At 32.2% G+C, this 16,695-nt stretch overlaps 1 protein-coding gene across 1 annotated transcript; it reads left to right on the forward strand.

Moving 5' to 3' along the window:
• Nucleotides 1–11,052: 11,052 nt before the first annotated feature.
• On the forward strand, nucleotides 11,053–15,255 carry LOC101494529 (elongation factor 2). The gene is made up of 4 exons (XM_004488755.4): nucleotides 11,053–11,199; nucleotides 12,006–12,048; nucleotides 12,139–12,226; nucleotides 12,621–15,255. Exons 2-4 carry the CDS (start codon nucleotides 12,046–12,048, stop codon nucleotides 15,059–15,061), a joined length of 2,532 nt encoding a protein of 843 aa, XP_004488812.1. The 5' UTR covers nucleotides 11,053–11,199; nucleotides 12,006–12,045; the 3' UTR covers nucleotides 15,062–15,255.
• Nucleotides 15,256–16,695: the final 1,440 nt, after the last annotated feature.

Below are 16,695 nucleotides of genomic sequence, written 5' to 3' on the forward strand. Positions count from 1 at the left end.
AGAAGTTTTAGCCTTTGGATTTTACATCTATATCATCAGCACTTGGCAAAGAACAAACTGAGATGATTAGATTCAAAGAAACTACTCGAATCAGAAAGAGAGAAGATCATGAATTAGCAAGACCAGACATATTTGAACATTCTTGACAACATTCTTATCAATCTGGACAGTAGTGGAATGATCGTCACAGCTCCAAAATCAATCAATCTCTATTAGTTCAAAGAATATTCTGCCTCTAAATTTCATGCTAATGTTATCGGTACTTGGCAAGGAATAAGTAGGAACCATTCTAGTCAAAAAAAGGCATTCGAATCACAAAGAGAGAAAATCAAGAATTAGCAAGACCAGACAAATCTGAACATTCTTGACAGCATTCTGATCAATCTAGAGAGCACTGCAACATCAGCCTCCAGACTGGTAAACATTCTCCAGCTTGTTATACTTGATCTTTAGCAGCAAACATCTTTCTCTAGAATGATCAGATCAGTCTCCAAATTGATTATCAATCTTCGTTTCTGCAGAATTTCAGCATTGATCTCCTTACTTATGCAGAATTTTATAATCATTCACCAAACTGTTTTAGACAGAATCGAGGCTTCAGATCGAAGCTATAACATCAATAATTACATATGAAGCTTCAAGGATCATTAAACACAAGATAAATCTGATCAAGAACAAAGAAATCAGCCTAGTCAACAAAGTTCAAATTATGTTTAAAGGCTGGAATATTTTTATTCAAATATATTGGTTTTGGTCAAATCTGACAGAGCACTACCAACAACTCTTTTGACCATTATTAAATGCTCTAAAAAGCCTATAAAAAGAAGGTCAAACTCAAGGAAAAATCAGAGCTTCAAGTACTAAGAAAATTCAGTACTCATTTCAATCATACTTGAATTTCTCTTACACACATACATTGAATCAATTATGATTTTTCCCATTCGATTCATAAAATTATTCTCTTGTATTTCTCTGTCAAATAATCAGAACTCAAACTAGTGTTGAGCCTTCTCAGATTCTAACAAAACAATATCATCATTATTGTAAAACTCAAACTATAAGAGTTTAGTATAGTTTGGGTAGATGGTAAGAAATCCTATCAAGGTTGGTAGGTGACTTCATTGAACTCCTTTTTGGGTGGAAATGTTTTAACTTTGTAACAGATCAAGGTTGATCTGAACTAGGTGTTGTAAAACCAAGAAGATTCTTTGTTTTAAACACTTAGTGGAAAATCTCACGGTTGTGAGGAATGGACGTAAACCGGGTTGGGTGAACCAGAATATATCGTTGTGTGGTATCTCTTCCCTTATCTATTACTTTCAGTTTGTTTGATTATCAAGTTAACTACAAAAACTTAATTACTCATTTTAACTAACCAAGAACGTTCTCTGTTTTCTGTTTTCACAACCAAGATCAATCTTGAGTTATTTTGTTAAGTTTTTAACAGGAACTTTTAAAAGGTGCATTTACAATTCAAAACTCCTTCCTTGTAAATCGACATTGTTACTTCAACTACGGGTGTTCATGGTGCAATAACCTGAAGTGCATTGAACCACATTAATGGTTTGGTTAAGTTATTGAAAACCATTTTCAAATCAAGATCATTGCAATTTTGAACCGGTTTAAAACTGATTTATAAATATAAATTAGTTTCATATTTTGAACAAATTTTTAGTTAAAATCGATTTCAAACAAGTTATTTGAAAATTAAATTTTAAAATTCTTTTGATAAAAAAAATCAACTTTTTTTCGAAATTCATTTGGCAAAATTTTTCGATAAAAATAAATATAAAAAAATTTTCGATAAAAAAAATTCAAGAAAAAAGTTTTGATTTTTTTTCAAAATAAAATGTTTTCGATTTTTTCTCAAAATTTTTTCAAGAAAAAAATGGTTTAATTTTTTTTTTCAAAAAAAAAGTTTCGATATTTCCTATTTTTGTTCGAGAAAAAAATTCTTACTTGAGGTTAAAAAAATTTAAAAAATTATTAAATTAATTTTTTAATTAACTGAATTATTTTAAATATGTAATTCAATTCATGAACCATTTAAATAGTTTGATTTATTTGTAGTACAGTGTAATTCATCTTATTAATACAGTCAAATTACCTATTTTTTTGCAAACCTCTATATCTAAGTCCTATTCATGGAAATCTTGTAGTAAACATTGGAGATTTTTGCAGCGAAGTACATGTCTTATTGTATATGTAATGCTTAAGTGTGTCTTATTTTTTAGCTATTCCCAAAGCTGATGTAAATGATGTTAGTGGTTTTGTTTCTCATATTTATTATGATAGATTAAAACAATGGACACTAATTTCTAAAAACAAATTAGTGTGCCCTGCTTTATTGATATCACAGTGCATGTTTTATTTCTCATATTTGTTTTGCAACTTTTCAGTCTTCTTTGAAGCAGATGTGCATACATAATTTTTCCTTTCTTCAATCTATTTCAATTACAAATATTTTTTTGTTCTCATTTATTCTCCTATTGTATTTTATTCTTCTTAACATGAGAATAATTTATATGACTGTGAACTAAAAGTTGAGATTTGTTAAAGTTTTATAATATTTTATATTCTCACTATCTTCGATTGTATTGTCTTCTTCACTAGAGTAAGATTCATGGAAGTAGTTGTGTCTTCTTCACCTTTATAGCAAAGTAAGTTTTGTGCTTCTTCTTCAGAACATTTTTTCCATGGCATTTTAGTGTTATATATATCGATTTTGGTTTAGCTTAATTTCTATTTTTTAGTGTGTCATCTACTATCCATTTACTAATGACATGCTTTATGGTGTTAGCTAAATAAGTTTGTATGTACCTATATTTTTCCTGTTTTGTGATCATATTTGGAATCAGAGCGTCAAGAATTAAGCCATTGAGTGAAACAAAATATTTATAATGTCAATGTTACATATCATGAATTTAGAAAAATATTTTAATTGGCAAAAGACCCAAACAACTTAAGAGATACTCACATATTGGATAAACATTCCACAACTTGTTGCTGCCAAATTACTAGCAAACCATTTTCATCAGCCCTGCCTTACCCAAAATCATTCAGTAAAATTCCTACAATATAACCAACCATTTTAATCACTATTAAACAACATGACAAAATCATTAAATGACAAAATCAAGTAATATAAATTTAGCCAAAGCCCTCTTACAAGCCTCAAGATTAAACCTATGACTAGCAGCTGCCAAATCAACACCACCTGAATTGTTTGGTCCAAAAGTAAGTACAGTTTGATTTGGATCAATTTAAAAGGTTGTTAGGATTTGGTAACAAATTTTATAATATTTGTGCTATCTTGTGTTCTTGGGCAGTGAGTTTTAGTGTGACGTACATACACATCAGTTAGATTAAAATTATGGACTAAAAATGAAAAATGAAAATTTTTTAAGGGATTAAAAGTTAATGAAATTTTTTATAAGAACTACAAACAAAATTGTGATATTTTATACGAATTAAAAACTTATTTAACATCGAAAAGTATCACTAGATCTTACACAATTTTAATCAACCACTAATTATTTTATTCAATGACAAATGTGACTGATCTTTCAAATATTCTTAAAAGTATTTTTTTTCAATCTTGCTACTTCTAGAGCATATTTTAGTGGTATAAAAATGTATTTATTTTCCTTTGTTGCAAATTCTATTAAGATCAAATAGATCATGTAGACTTTAATCATGGTTTAGTTCTCCAATAACTCAACCTCAAATCATGAGTTTATTATTTTAATATACAGTTTGAGTAGTTTTATCTTCTCTAAGAGTAACTTTGGCATACTCACTTTAGTGGAAGATTGTTATAAGGTTGTTATTGTTGATTGATGTTCCCTATTGTTATTAGGAAGACTCTGGTGTATCCATTAATTATTATAGTGGAAGTTTTACTGGATTATGTCTCGTGGTTTTTATTCTCTCAATTTGAGGGAAGTTTTCCACGTTAAGAATTGCGTTTGTCTCATATTTAATTTTCTGTCAATTATTTTTGCTCTGGAATTGTATTTTCTGTTTGACCATTTATCTACACAGGTGGGGGAAAAATATTCCGCATTATTGAGATAATTATCGCTAATCATCTCTGATTTTTCCCCCAACAAAGTGGTATCAGAGCTCGGTTATTTGATTTGTGCATTTAAATGGAGGAGGAAAATAAAGGTCCCAATATGATTAAACTCAACTCTTCTAATTATACACTTTGGAAGACTCTCATGGAAGACATGTTATACATTAAAGATTTGTATGATCCTATTGAGGGTGACACTGCTAAACCTGTAGATAAATCTGACGCTGACTGAAAGAAGATGAATAGAAAGGCAGTGGCGTTGATCGGGCAGTGGTTGGATCTTAGTGTGTATCCACATGTTGAAACTGAAATAGATGCTAATAAGATGTGGGAAAATTAAAAGAGTTGTATGAACGAAAGAATGTGCAAAATAAAGCATTCTTGATTCAGAAGTTGGTGAATATGAAATACAAAGATGGGGATTCAATGGCAGAGCATATGAGTATTTTTCAGAATACAATGAATCAGTTGACAACTGCAGAAATTAAATTAGATGATGAGTTGCAAGCGTTGTTATTGTTGAGTTCCTTGCCTGATAATTGGGAAGTCTTTGTTGTGTCGTTGACCAATTCAGCTCCAAGTGGAAAGTTGAAAATGTCAACAGTTAAAGAGAGCATGTTGAATGAAGAAGCTTGAAGAAAGGAACGTGGTTTGATTGGCTCTTCCTCAAAGTTAGAAACACTAGTTACATAGTCACGGGGGATAAGTCAATCTAGAAACTTCCATAGACGTGACAACTCTGAAAGTCGTAGCAAGTCAAGAAGCAAGTCGAGGACTAGAAAAGAAGTGATATGCTATCATTGTGGCAAAGCGAATCACATATTGCAGGTTCCTTAAGAGAGATCAATCAAGGAAAAGAGATGAAAACAAATAGAAGAAAAATGATAAAGATACAACAGCAGTTGCATCTGTTAATAATGTCTACATTATTTGCGATGATGATGAGAATGTAACTGATGATCATGTGCCTCACCATGATGAACAGGTTCCAGTTGAGCCACCAGTCGAGTTTGAGTTGAGAAGATCTACTAGAGAACGTCAACCTTCTCAAAGATATCATCCACATGAGTATGTGATGATATAGTGGAGAGCCATAGTATTATCAAGAAGCTATTACAAATGTTGATAAAGAAAAGTGGTTAAAGGCCATGCAAGAAGAGATGAATTCCTTGCATGAGAATCACACATTTGATTTGGTAAAGTTGCCTAATGGTAGAAAAGCACTCAAGAACAAATGGGTATACAAGATAAAGGCAGAAGAGAATAGTTCTCAACCAAGATACAAAGCAAGATTGGTTGTGAAATGTTTTAATCAGAGAAAAGGTATTGACTTTGATGAAATTTTTTCACATGTGGTGAAGATGTCCTCTATCCGAGTTGTGCTTGGGTTACAGCTAGTTTGAACCTAGAAGTTGAATAACTTGATGTGAAAACTGCATTCCTTCATGGTGATTTGGAGGAAGAGATCTATATGGAGCAACCAGAGGGTTTCGAAGTCAAAGGTAAAGAGCATCTTGTGTGCAAATTAAAGAAAAGTTTGTATGGACTCAAGCAAGCACCTCGAAAATGGTACAAGAAATTTGATTTTTTCATGGAGAAACATGAGTATAGTAAAATTACTTCTGACCGTTGTGTGTTTATCCAGAAGTTCTCTGATGGTGATTATATTATTCTCTTATTATATGTGGATGACATGTTGATTGTTGGTCATGACACTTAGAAGATTCAATCTTTAAAGAAAGATTTGAACAAGTCTTTTGCAATGAAAGACTTAGGTCCTGCACAACAAATTCTAGGTATGAGAATTACTCGTGACAGGAAGAATAATAAATTGTGGTTGTCTCAACACAATTATATTGAGCAGGTGTTAGAGAGGTTTAACATGAGCAATTGCAAACCTGTTAGTACTCCATTTGCTACTCATTTTAAATTGAATTCTGATAAATGTTCTACAAGTGAGAAAGACAAAGAAGAGATGAAGAAGGTTCCTTATGCATCTGCAGTTGGTAGTTTGATACATGTTATGGTATGCACAATGCCATATATTGCTCATGCAGTTGGAGTTATTAGTCGATTTCTCTATAATCCTGGTAAAGATCATTGACAAGCAGTGAAATGGATTCTCAGATACCTCAGAGGCACTTCCAAAGTGTGTTTATGCTTTAGTGATGAATCTGTGTTGGATGGCTACACAAATGCATATATGGCAGGTGATCTTAATTCTATAAAATCTACTTCTGGTTATATGATGACTTTTGCAGGGGGAGTTGTGTCTTGGCAATCAAGACTAGAAAAGTGTGTTGCTTTGTCCACTATTGAAGCTGAGTACATTGCAGCAACTAAAGCTACCAAAGAACTCTTGTGGATGAAAAAATTCCTACATGAGTTAGGCCTCAAGCAAGATAAGTTTGTGTTATTCTGTGACAGTCAGAGTGCGATCCATCTCAGCAAGAATTCGACTTTTCATGCAAAGTTGAAGCATATTGAAGTGCGATATCATTGGATACGGGATGCATTGGAAATGACGTCATTTTTAATTGAAAAGATTCATACTGATGAGAATGGTTCATATATGATGACGAAGATCTTGCCTGTGTCAAAGATGATATGCTGTAGAAAGAAAGCTGTCATGGTTGAGCAGTACCTTCCCACTTGAGTCGTGAGGGGGAGATTTGTTTGGTGGGTTCACTCCCCAAGGGAACCCACTAGTTTTATTAGCATTAGTATTATTATTAGTATTATTATTATTATTGAAAAAAAAGAAAGAAAAAAAGGGTATTATTGGGCTAAGCCCACGTGAAAGAAATAAAAGGGATTTAGAAATCCTAAGAATTAGTAGAACGAAAGAGAACGGCTGCCAAAGAAGAAAAATAATGGTTTGGTTCCGGTGGTGGTAACTGTAGCAAACTTGCTCCGTTTGATGTACAAATTTAGTATGTTATTTCTACCACTGAGTTTGTTATTTTAATATACAGTTTGAGTAGTTTTATCTTCTCTGAGAGTAACTTTGGCATACCCACTTTAGTGGAAGGTTGTTATAAGGTTGTTATTGTTGATTGATGTTCCCTATTGTTATTAGGAAGACTCTGGTGTACCCATTAATTATTATAGTGGAAGTTTTACTGGACTAGGTCCCGTGGTTTTTATTCTCTCAATTTAAGGGAAGTTTTCGACGTTAAAAATTGCGTTTGTCTCATATTTAATTTTCTGCCAATTATTTTTGCTATGGAATTGTATTTTCTGTTTGGCAATTTATCTGCACAGGTGGGGGAAAAATATTCCGTATTATTTAGATAATTATCGCTAATCATCTCTGATTTTTTTCCCAACAATAACAATGTTCAAGAAAACTCATTCTTTGAATTATCTTTCAGAGATGCTTTATCCACAAATCGTTCTTCTTAACCACAAATCGTTTTTTGAGCAATCCTTTTGAGATGTTTTAATTTTAATTTTATTTTAGTTCTTTAAGAACTATATCACATATGATCTTTATATACAATGATCAAGAAAAATCATAATTTGAACAATCATTTAGAAATAATAATTTTAGCAATCCTCGTTTTTTAATGTTAAATTCTTCTGGAATTTAACAAAAATAAATAAAAAAAGATATGATAATTATAAAGTCAAAGAAAATTCTCAATCAAATGTATATGTAACAAAAAATTGACATAAAAATATGAGAGCAAACATAGTAACAAAATTATAATTAAATTAATATAAAGATATTGAGAACAAAAAGTATTCTTACAATGTACCTTAACAAAATTCATCATTTGTATGATAGAGTGTCGTGTTGATAACGTATTATGAAATTAACCAAAACTATAGTAAAATATAGAACAATTGAGATAAAGGAGAAAGAGATAATGAGAGAGTAATAGTTGTATTATGCTTTTCAATATCTATCTTTTATAATATGGCATAGTTCTATTTATAGGATATAGATCTTATAAGTTACGAGTACATGAACGGTCTATCACAATGATCTATTAGCAATCCATCATATAGTTCTAATATTTAGAGTTTTACTGGTATTAATGATTAAGATTTTAACTTATGAAAATTGTAAGGAACATCCATCGGATATTCATAACAATTCTATGTTTATATATATTTATATAAAAATGAATTGAATAATAAATTTAAGACTAAAAATCAAATACATATTTAAAGCTCCAAATTATATCTTCAATTTAAAATATCTCTCTCACTTTTTCTTTCTTTCTGAAATTTAAAGTATTAAGAAACAAAGTCAATTCTATTCGAGAATAATCTAAGATGTCAAAATCCATTTTTTATTGGTAGAATCAATTATGTCTTGTCTAAAAGTAAAGACAAAATACACATGTAGTCAGTTAAATTACACGAAAATATTAGTCATTTATATTTTTTTAACAAGTTAGTCGTGTTAGATAATATTATTATATATTAGTAGTAAGAGTATTTTAGACAATTCTAGACAATTCTATTCTTTTATATATATACTCATTGTAACCCTATTAACGTTGGTTTTGGTTCATTATATGTTATGAAACCCTAGAGTGGTTGTTTCTCTTCTTCCTCTTTTCTTTGTTAACAAGTCGTTTATCTTTATTTTGATGTCAACTTTGTCCTTTATGTTTGTAAATATTTACATTGATGATCTAAATTTAAAACCAGTAAAATTGAAACTCAAAATTCTCTCAATTTTTTCAATAAACTTATGTAATTTATAATGAATTTTGATTGCAATAATCATAAAAACATAAACCCTCAAACAACTTTTAGACAAATAATAGAACTAGAGATAATTCGAGTGAGATACATACTAAGGTTCTTGAAATTAAATGTGAAATTCTCTTAATTCATATCATGAAATTTCATGAAAATTTATTATTATATTATTTTGTTGTGTGGGTTCACTTCCTAATTGGAACCCACCAATTTTATTATTATTATTATTATTATTATTATTATTATTATTATTATTATTATTATTATTATTATTATTATTATTATTATTATTATTATTATTATTATTATTATTATTATCATCATCAATACAAAGAAAAGGAACAAAAAAGGAGCTGCAAGACCACGAAAAACAACCACATTGTAACAAGAAAAAGAGAAGAAGAAATTGACTTTTGATGATGGTAATAGGTGTATAACAAATTTGCTCTGTTTTGTCTACAATTTTAGTATGTATATTGAGTTTATTATTTTAATATACAATCTTGGTGGTTTTACTCTGAAAGTTACTTTGGAATATCCACCTTAATAGAAAGTTGTTTGTTATTTGTTTGGTTTCACCTTTGGTGATGTGTACCTATGCATTATTATAGTGGTTTTATAATTTTAGTATGTACATTGAGTTTATTCATTTAATATACGATCTTAATGATTTTATTCTGAAAGTTGCTTTGGAATATTCACTTTAGTGGAAGATTGTTTGTTATTTATTTGGTTTCTACTTTTTGTGATGACTATTGTTAATTGATGTGTACCAATTAATTATTATAGTAGAAATTTTTACTGGAATAGGTCTCGTGATTTTTATTATCTCAATTTGAGGAAAGTTTTCCATATTAAAAATTGTTTTTGTCTAGTATTTAATTTTTACCAATTGTTATGTGGAATTGTATTTTCTATTTGACCATTTATCTGCACATATGAAGAAAACATTTTCCCCATTATTGAGATAATTATCTTTGATTTTTTTTCCCATTTATATGCACATGTGGCCATTTAAGTACACCTAGTTTGAACATCTATCAAAACTAAGTCAATCCTAAAAAAACATTGTAATACTTCTCTATTTTTATGATGGCAAACCTCGCAAAACTTTGTTGATAAAATTTGTCAATATCATTGAAAAAGAGATGCTCCCCCTAAGTATCATTGAGTATGCGTGAATTTAAAAACTTTAAGCCTGCCACAACTTTTACAAATTTTGCAATGTTTTCTCACTATTTGACGTTATAAAAACAAAAGTAACAAAAAAAAAGTATGGAATAGTTCTCATGCAACAATTTTAACTAAAAGCGTAGATAATGCACCCATAAAAATGAATTGCAATTCATAAATTATAGGGAGGACCATGGAATCAATCATATATAATATGCCAAACCAAAACATAATAATTTCAAACAAAATTGAACACGAAGTTATTTATAGAGAAAAAATAACCATGGTTCAAATACAAACCAAAATACTAAAATATAAAATGGAATCCAAATCGCAAACTATTACACCAAAGAAAATCATGTCTTACATAAAGCAAAATAAAAAGTAACATAAACGATAAAGTAGATATGATAAAGGTGGAATATGATCACTTTGATGATTGATAAAAAAAGGTAGAGAAATAAGTATAGATACACTCCTCCATGTAAATCACGTCAGTTTTGATCTCCTCCCTCATATTTTTCAGATTTCATTGAGACTCCAAGAGAATGTACTCAAAATGTCGCACAACTCGTTCTTCAAATCAATGAACCATGCATGAACAACTTGATGATCGACTCACCAGAAGATTCATCCATCTTAACCTCCTCGAGAGCTTATTCTTGAGCACTCACACCTAATTTCCTTCATCATCTTTTATGTACAAATTTTTATAAATTGTTGTAGTTGTGAAGCCATTTGAAAGATTAGGTACATGATATTGTCAAATTTATTTAGAAAATAACATTATACCGTTCCAGAAATATGTTCACTAGACCGATACAAGACATCTCTCAAATTTTTAATTTTGATGTATTTTTTATTTTTTAATGTATAATTTTCAAATAATTTTACTATTTTTTAAAAAAATCTATCCACTAGTACATGACCAGGATGTGCCCTAATTAAAAAAAAAAAAGATACTTTAATGATTTTTTTTTTTTAACATGGGATATGTTAATTTTTTTTAAACATGGGATATGTTAATTTTTTTTAATACTATAGGATATTCTTAAAAAAATTCTCAATTTTTGTACCACAAGTCAGCAATCTAATAAGATATATATATACGCGTGTTAATAGCTATGCAGTTTCAGTTTCGCACTTCACTTTTTAGGGTTTTCTTTCTTGCGGCTGTGAAGGGAAGCTCTTCTCATTCGTTTTCGCCGCTTCCCTGTTCTTTCTCTTCGGTAATTTTTACACTTATTTCTATTAAGATTAGTCGAAATTAAATTTGTCTGTGTATCAGTTCGATTTGCTTTGGATCTGTGTTATATTTGAGCAATCTGATTTCGTTTTCGAATCTTTGTTATTAGTTTGAGATTCTTCTGTTTTGCGGTAAATTGATGCAGCTATGTTAATTTTCATGTTATTTGTATGTCTTCGATGTTATTAAGTTTGAAATTGTTTGCTTTAGATTTGGATAAATCGGTTCTTTTATTTTTTTATGCAAGTTATGTGGTATTAGTTTGATTGTGATTTGTTTGTTCTTTGTAATTGTTTGCTTTTGATTTGGATTAATCGGTTCTATTTTCGTGGAACTTATTTGGTAATAATTTGATTGTGATTTGTTTGTTTTTATCTGCTTGCTATTTGTAATGAACGAGTCTAATTTCAGATGTTTTGGCTTTTGAGAATTCTTATGGTTTTGTGTTCTGTGTTTGTTGAAGGTCACTCCTGTTTTGAGTTGATAATTTAATATACCTTGTTTTTGGAATTGTTTTTTTTTAACTATCACTAATTATAAACCGAGATGAATTGCATTTCTGAATTAATCTTGTTGCAACAAGTGTTGGGTTTTTGATAAATTGGAGTTTGGCCTGTAAATTTTAGTAGCCTCAATTACGTGGTTATTGCCAGTTGTCTCATATTTAAGCTCATTGGTTTTTATTTTGTTAATGTACTTTTGACAGAGTAATCACGATAGATCTGATTTATTTTCATTTCTCTTAATATTTTACTATTGCATGCTTAACTACATGATTTGATGTTTCAGCTATAACAGACTCCTTTGCGGACTATAAAGACTAGTCAAAATGGTAAGTTGATGACAGTGCTCAATCCAGTTTGTTTGTTAATTGTGAATTAATATTCATAGTCTGAACTCTTATCTGTGTCTGTATTTTCAGGTGAAGTTCACAGCTGATGAGTTACGTCGCATTATGGACTATAAGCACAACATTCGTAATATGTCTGTCATTGCTCATGTTGACCACGGTATGGATTAGTAGATTGTTTTTTATATTTGTTGCTACTTTCTCTATGATGCCATTTACCAGTTGTTGTGATGTTTCCGCTTATCTTATCTCTCAGATAAAGATATGATTTAAAAGTTCTGTTTTTGCTTGACAAAACGAATTTTTTAAATATTTAATAAAGAAAAACTATTTCTAATATCTTTTAAAGTTTAAAACTATTTATAATATTTATTTCAGTTAGTAATACTTCCTTAGGATATTATGCAAATGATAATGGTTTTTCATACACCAGTTAAGCTGTATTTTTTATAAGCACTATTATGCTGTTTGTCATAGTGTCTTGTAATATTTTTTCATGTTTTAAGAACTAATTTCCTTGACTGAAAATCATAATTTTTTTCTTCCATTTGCAGGAAAATCAACATTGACAGATTCCCTTGTTGCTGCTGCTGGAATTATTGCACAAGAGGTTGCTGGTGATGTCCGGATGACAGATACCCGTGCAGATGAGGCTGAGCGTGGTATCACTATTAAGTCTACTGGTATCTCTCTATACTATGAAATGTCTGATGAGTCTCTCAAGAGTTACAAGGGGGAACGTAATGGGAATGAGTATCTCATTAATCTCATTGATTCACCTGGACACGTTGACTTCTCATCTGAGGTTACTGCTGCACTCCGTATTACTGATGGAGCACTAGTGGTGGTGGATTGTGTTGAGGGTGTTTGTGTCCAAACTGAAACTGTTCTGCGACAGGCTCTTGGTGAAAGGATCAGGCCTGTTCTGACTGTTAACAAGATGGACAGATGTTTCCTTGAGCTCCAGGTGGATGGAGAGGAGGCTTATCAGACATTCCAGAGGGTTATTGAGAATGCTAATGTGATTATGGCTACATATGAAGATCCATTGCTCGGTGATGTTCAGGTGTATCCTGAGAAAGGTACAGTTGCCTTCTCTGCTGGTTTGCACGGTTGGGCATTTACTCTGACCAACTTTGCAAAAATGTATGCCTCAAAGTTTGGCGTTGATGAATCCAAGATGATGGAGAGGCTCTGGGGTGAAAACTTCTTTGATCCAGCCACAAAGAAATGGACCACAAAGAATACTGGTTCACCTTCTTGCAAGCGTGGATTTGTTCAATTCTGTTACGAGCCTATCAAGCAGATTATTAACACTTGTATGAATGACCAGAAGGACAAGTTGTGGCCTATGCTAACAAAGCTAGGAGTCACCATGAAATCTGAAGAGAAAGACTTGATGGGTAAGGCATTGATGAAACGTGTCATGCAGACTTGGCTCCCAGCTAGCAGCGCACTATTGGAAATGATGATCTTTCATCTTCCCTCTCCATCAACTGCTCAGAGGTATCGTGTTGAGAATTTGTATGAGGGTCCCCTTGATGATCAATATGCTAATGCTATCAGAAACTGCGATCCCGAAGGACCTCTTATGCTTTATGTCTCTAAGATGATTCCCGCATCTGATAAGGGAAGGTTTTTTGCTTTTGGTCGTGTATTTGCTGGTAAGGTTTCAACAGGTTTGAAAGTCAGAATTATGGGACCAAATTACGTCCCTGGTGAAAAGAAAGACTTGTATGTGAAAAGTGTTCAGAGAACCGTCATTTGGATGGGAAAGAGACAGGAGACCGTTGAAGATGTGCCTTGTGGTAACACTGTTGCTATGGTTGGTTTGGATCAATTTATCACCAAGAATGCTACATTGACAAATGAGAAGGAAGTTGATGCCCACCCTATTCGAGCTATGAAGTTTTCTGTCTCACCTGTTGTGCGTGTTGCTGTTCAGTGCAAGGTTGCTTCAGATCTTCCCAAGCTCGTTGAAGGTCTCAAACGTCTGGCTAAGTCAGATCCTATGGTTGTTTGTACTATTGAGGAATCTGGAGAACACATTGTTGCTGGTGCAGGAGAGCTTCATCTTGAGATTTGTTTGAAGGACTTGCAGGATGATTTCATGGGTGGGGCTGAAATTATTAAATCTGACCCCGTTGTGTCATTCCGTGAGACTGTTCTTGACAGATCATGCCGCACTGTGATGAGTAAATCACCAAACAAGCACAACAGGTTGTACATGGAAGCAAGACCGTTGGAAGATGGGCTTGCAGAGGCCATTGATGAAGGCACAATTGGACCAAGGGATGACCCCAAAATCCGTTCTAAAATCTTGTCAGAGCAGTATGGTTGGGATAAGGATCTTGCTAAGAAGATTTGGTGTTTTGGACCTGAGACCACTGGACCCAACATGGTGGTTGATATGTGTAAGGGAGTCCAGTATTTGAATGAAATCAAGGATTCTGTTGTTGCTGGATTCCAGTGGGCATCTAAAGAAGGTGCTTTAGCAGAAGAAAACATGAGAGCCATTTGTTTTGAAGTGTGTGATGTTGTCCTCCACACTGATGCTATCCATAGAGGAGGTGGTCAGATCATTCCTACTGCCAGGAGAGTGTTCTATGCCTCACAGCTGACAGCCAAACCTAGGCTTCTTGAGCCTGTTTACCTTGTGGAAATCCAAGCTCCTGAGCAAGCTCTTGGTGGTATCTACAGTGTTCTTAATCAGAAACGTGGACATGTGTTCGAAGAAATGCAGAGGCCTGGTACTCCACTTTACAACATCAAGGCATACCTTCCTGTCGTCGAGTCCTTTGGATTCTCCAGTCAATTGAGGGCTGCAACATCAGGACAGGCTTTCCCACAGTGTGTGTTTGATCACTGGGATATGATGTCATCAGATCCATTGGAGGCTGGATCACAAGCTGCAACACTTGTTACTGATATTCGTAAGAGGAAGGGTTTGAAGGAGCAGATGACTCCACTCTCCGAGTTCGAAGACAAGCTTTAAATTATTTAAACTGTTTTATTTTTATTTATCAACTTAGCTTATGTTCTGGTCATTGAAACTGTTACCTGAGCTTTTAAAGTTCAGTTTTTTGTGTCATTGTGTTGTACTTCGGGATTTATTGTCGTTGAATCACTGTATTTTTGTGCTTAGTAGTTGCAGGTTTTGCATCCATGGTGATCAAAACTTATTATGCAGATTTTGTGTTAAATCTGTCCTTTTTCAATAACTTTATGTTGGTTTTATAACATAGTTGTGGGTTTGATGAATAATTTTACCACTAATTGCACCCCGATAGCAAGGTTTTGTTGGCTAATTGTCAACCCGATGACAGATATAAATTATGGAAATTTATGATGATTTTATTTATTTGCAAATGTTAGAAATTAGTGGTTAATTTAGTTTACTTTTTGGAACTTGGTATCTTCTTTTCCTTTCGTGTCCCTTATCATGATATTGTTAATTCTGTCTATCTAATTTGAGATATGTGCTGTGATTTGAATTCGCATTGTTCCACAGATCAGGAGTATGGCATGTTCAGACATGATTTATTCCAAAATTTATTCGCCCTTTTATGTTTCTTTAAGTGCTTTCCTTCTGATAAATTAGATATGGATTAATTAATCTGGTATTATTTATGATTTGTTTTAACTTGGAAAAGTGACCCATGCCAAGCATAGCATTTAAAATATATTTTTTAACTTATATATGTACTTTGAAAATTCTCACAATCTGCTAGCCATCTGATGATGAACTTGCCATCATTGGACATTATGAGGTCAAGTAAATGTTGACAATTGTATGATTTCTAAATTGGTGTGCTGTGCTGTGATGTGCTATGTTATGTGCTGCAACAAGAGAATGACTTCAAATATAGTCTGATTTTTTTGTGCAAATGGTTTTATCGTATGATTCACAATATTCCACTATTCCACTATTCATGCATTGGCGTTTTCTCACTGAGAAAACAAATACAGACTAAAACCATCCGAAAGAATGAGGATGAATTTCCTTTAGTTTATGGTTTCTTTGGTTTTGGTTCTTATCTTGGAAACGATCTCTTAAGAACCAAGAGATACTGATTTAGATTCTGACTTTCATAAAAACCTCTTAACTTTTTAAATTTTCAAATTTAATTTTTATACTGTAGACAGTAAATTAGGAAGATCAGGTATCAGTTAAGAATGCTTGTTTTTTCAAGACAAATAAGGGAACTAAATACATTGTTATTAAAACCGGACGGGTAATCGATCCGTTCATGACACTAGAGACTAGATCATTAGTTGAATACGTCAGTTACCAGCTGAACTGCACGATTATTAATATAGAAGCACCATCAAATGGCAATATTCTCATTTTAAATGTTGTTGTTGTTTGCACCCTGTGTTTTCAGATTTGGTTTATCACTCATGTTTTCTATCTCTATTCACTTCAATTTTCCTTAAGACCAAATAATTCAAGGGCCAGGATGGTCTATTAACTGCAATTGAATGGTGCTGAAAAGGTTCTGTATGGAACCTTGATGGCATAAAATTGCAATGAAATATAACCTGCAGGCTTTGATGTTTTTAAAAATATAAACCATCGGTACTATTGAGAAACTACAATTAAAATCACAACATAAAAAGTGTTAGCCC

Source organism: Cicer arietinum, chromosome 1 (genome assembly GCF_000331145.2).
Source record: "Cicer arietinum cultivar CDC Frontier isolate Library 1 chromosome 1, Cicar.CDCFrontier_v2.0, whole genome shotgun sequence".
Classification (NCBI taxonomy): Eukaryota; Viridiplantae; Streptophyta; class Magnoliopsida; order Fabales; family Fabaceae; genus Cicer; species Cicer arietinum.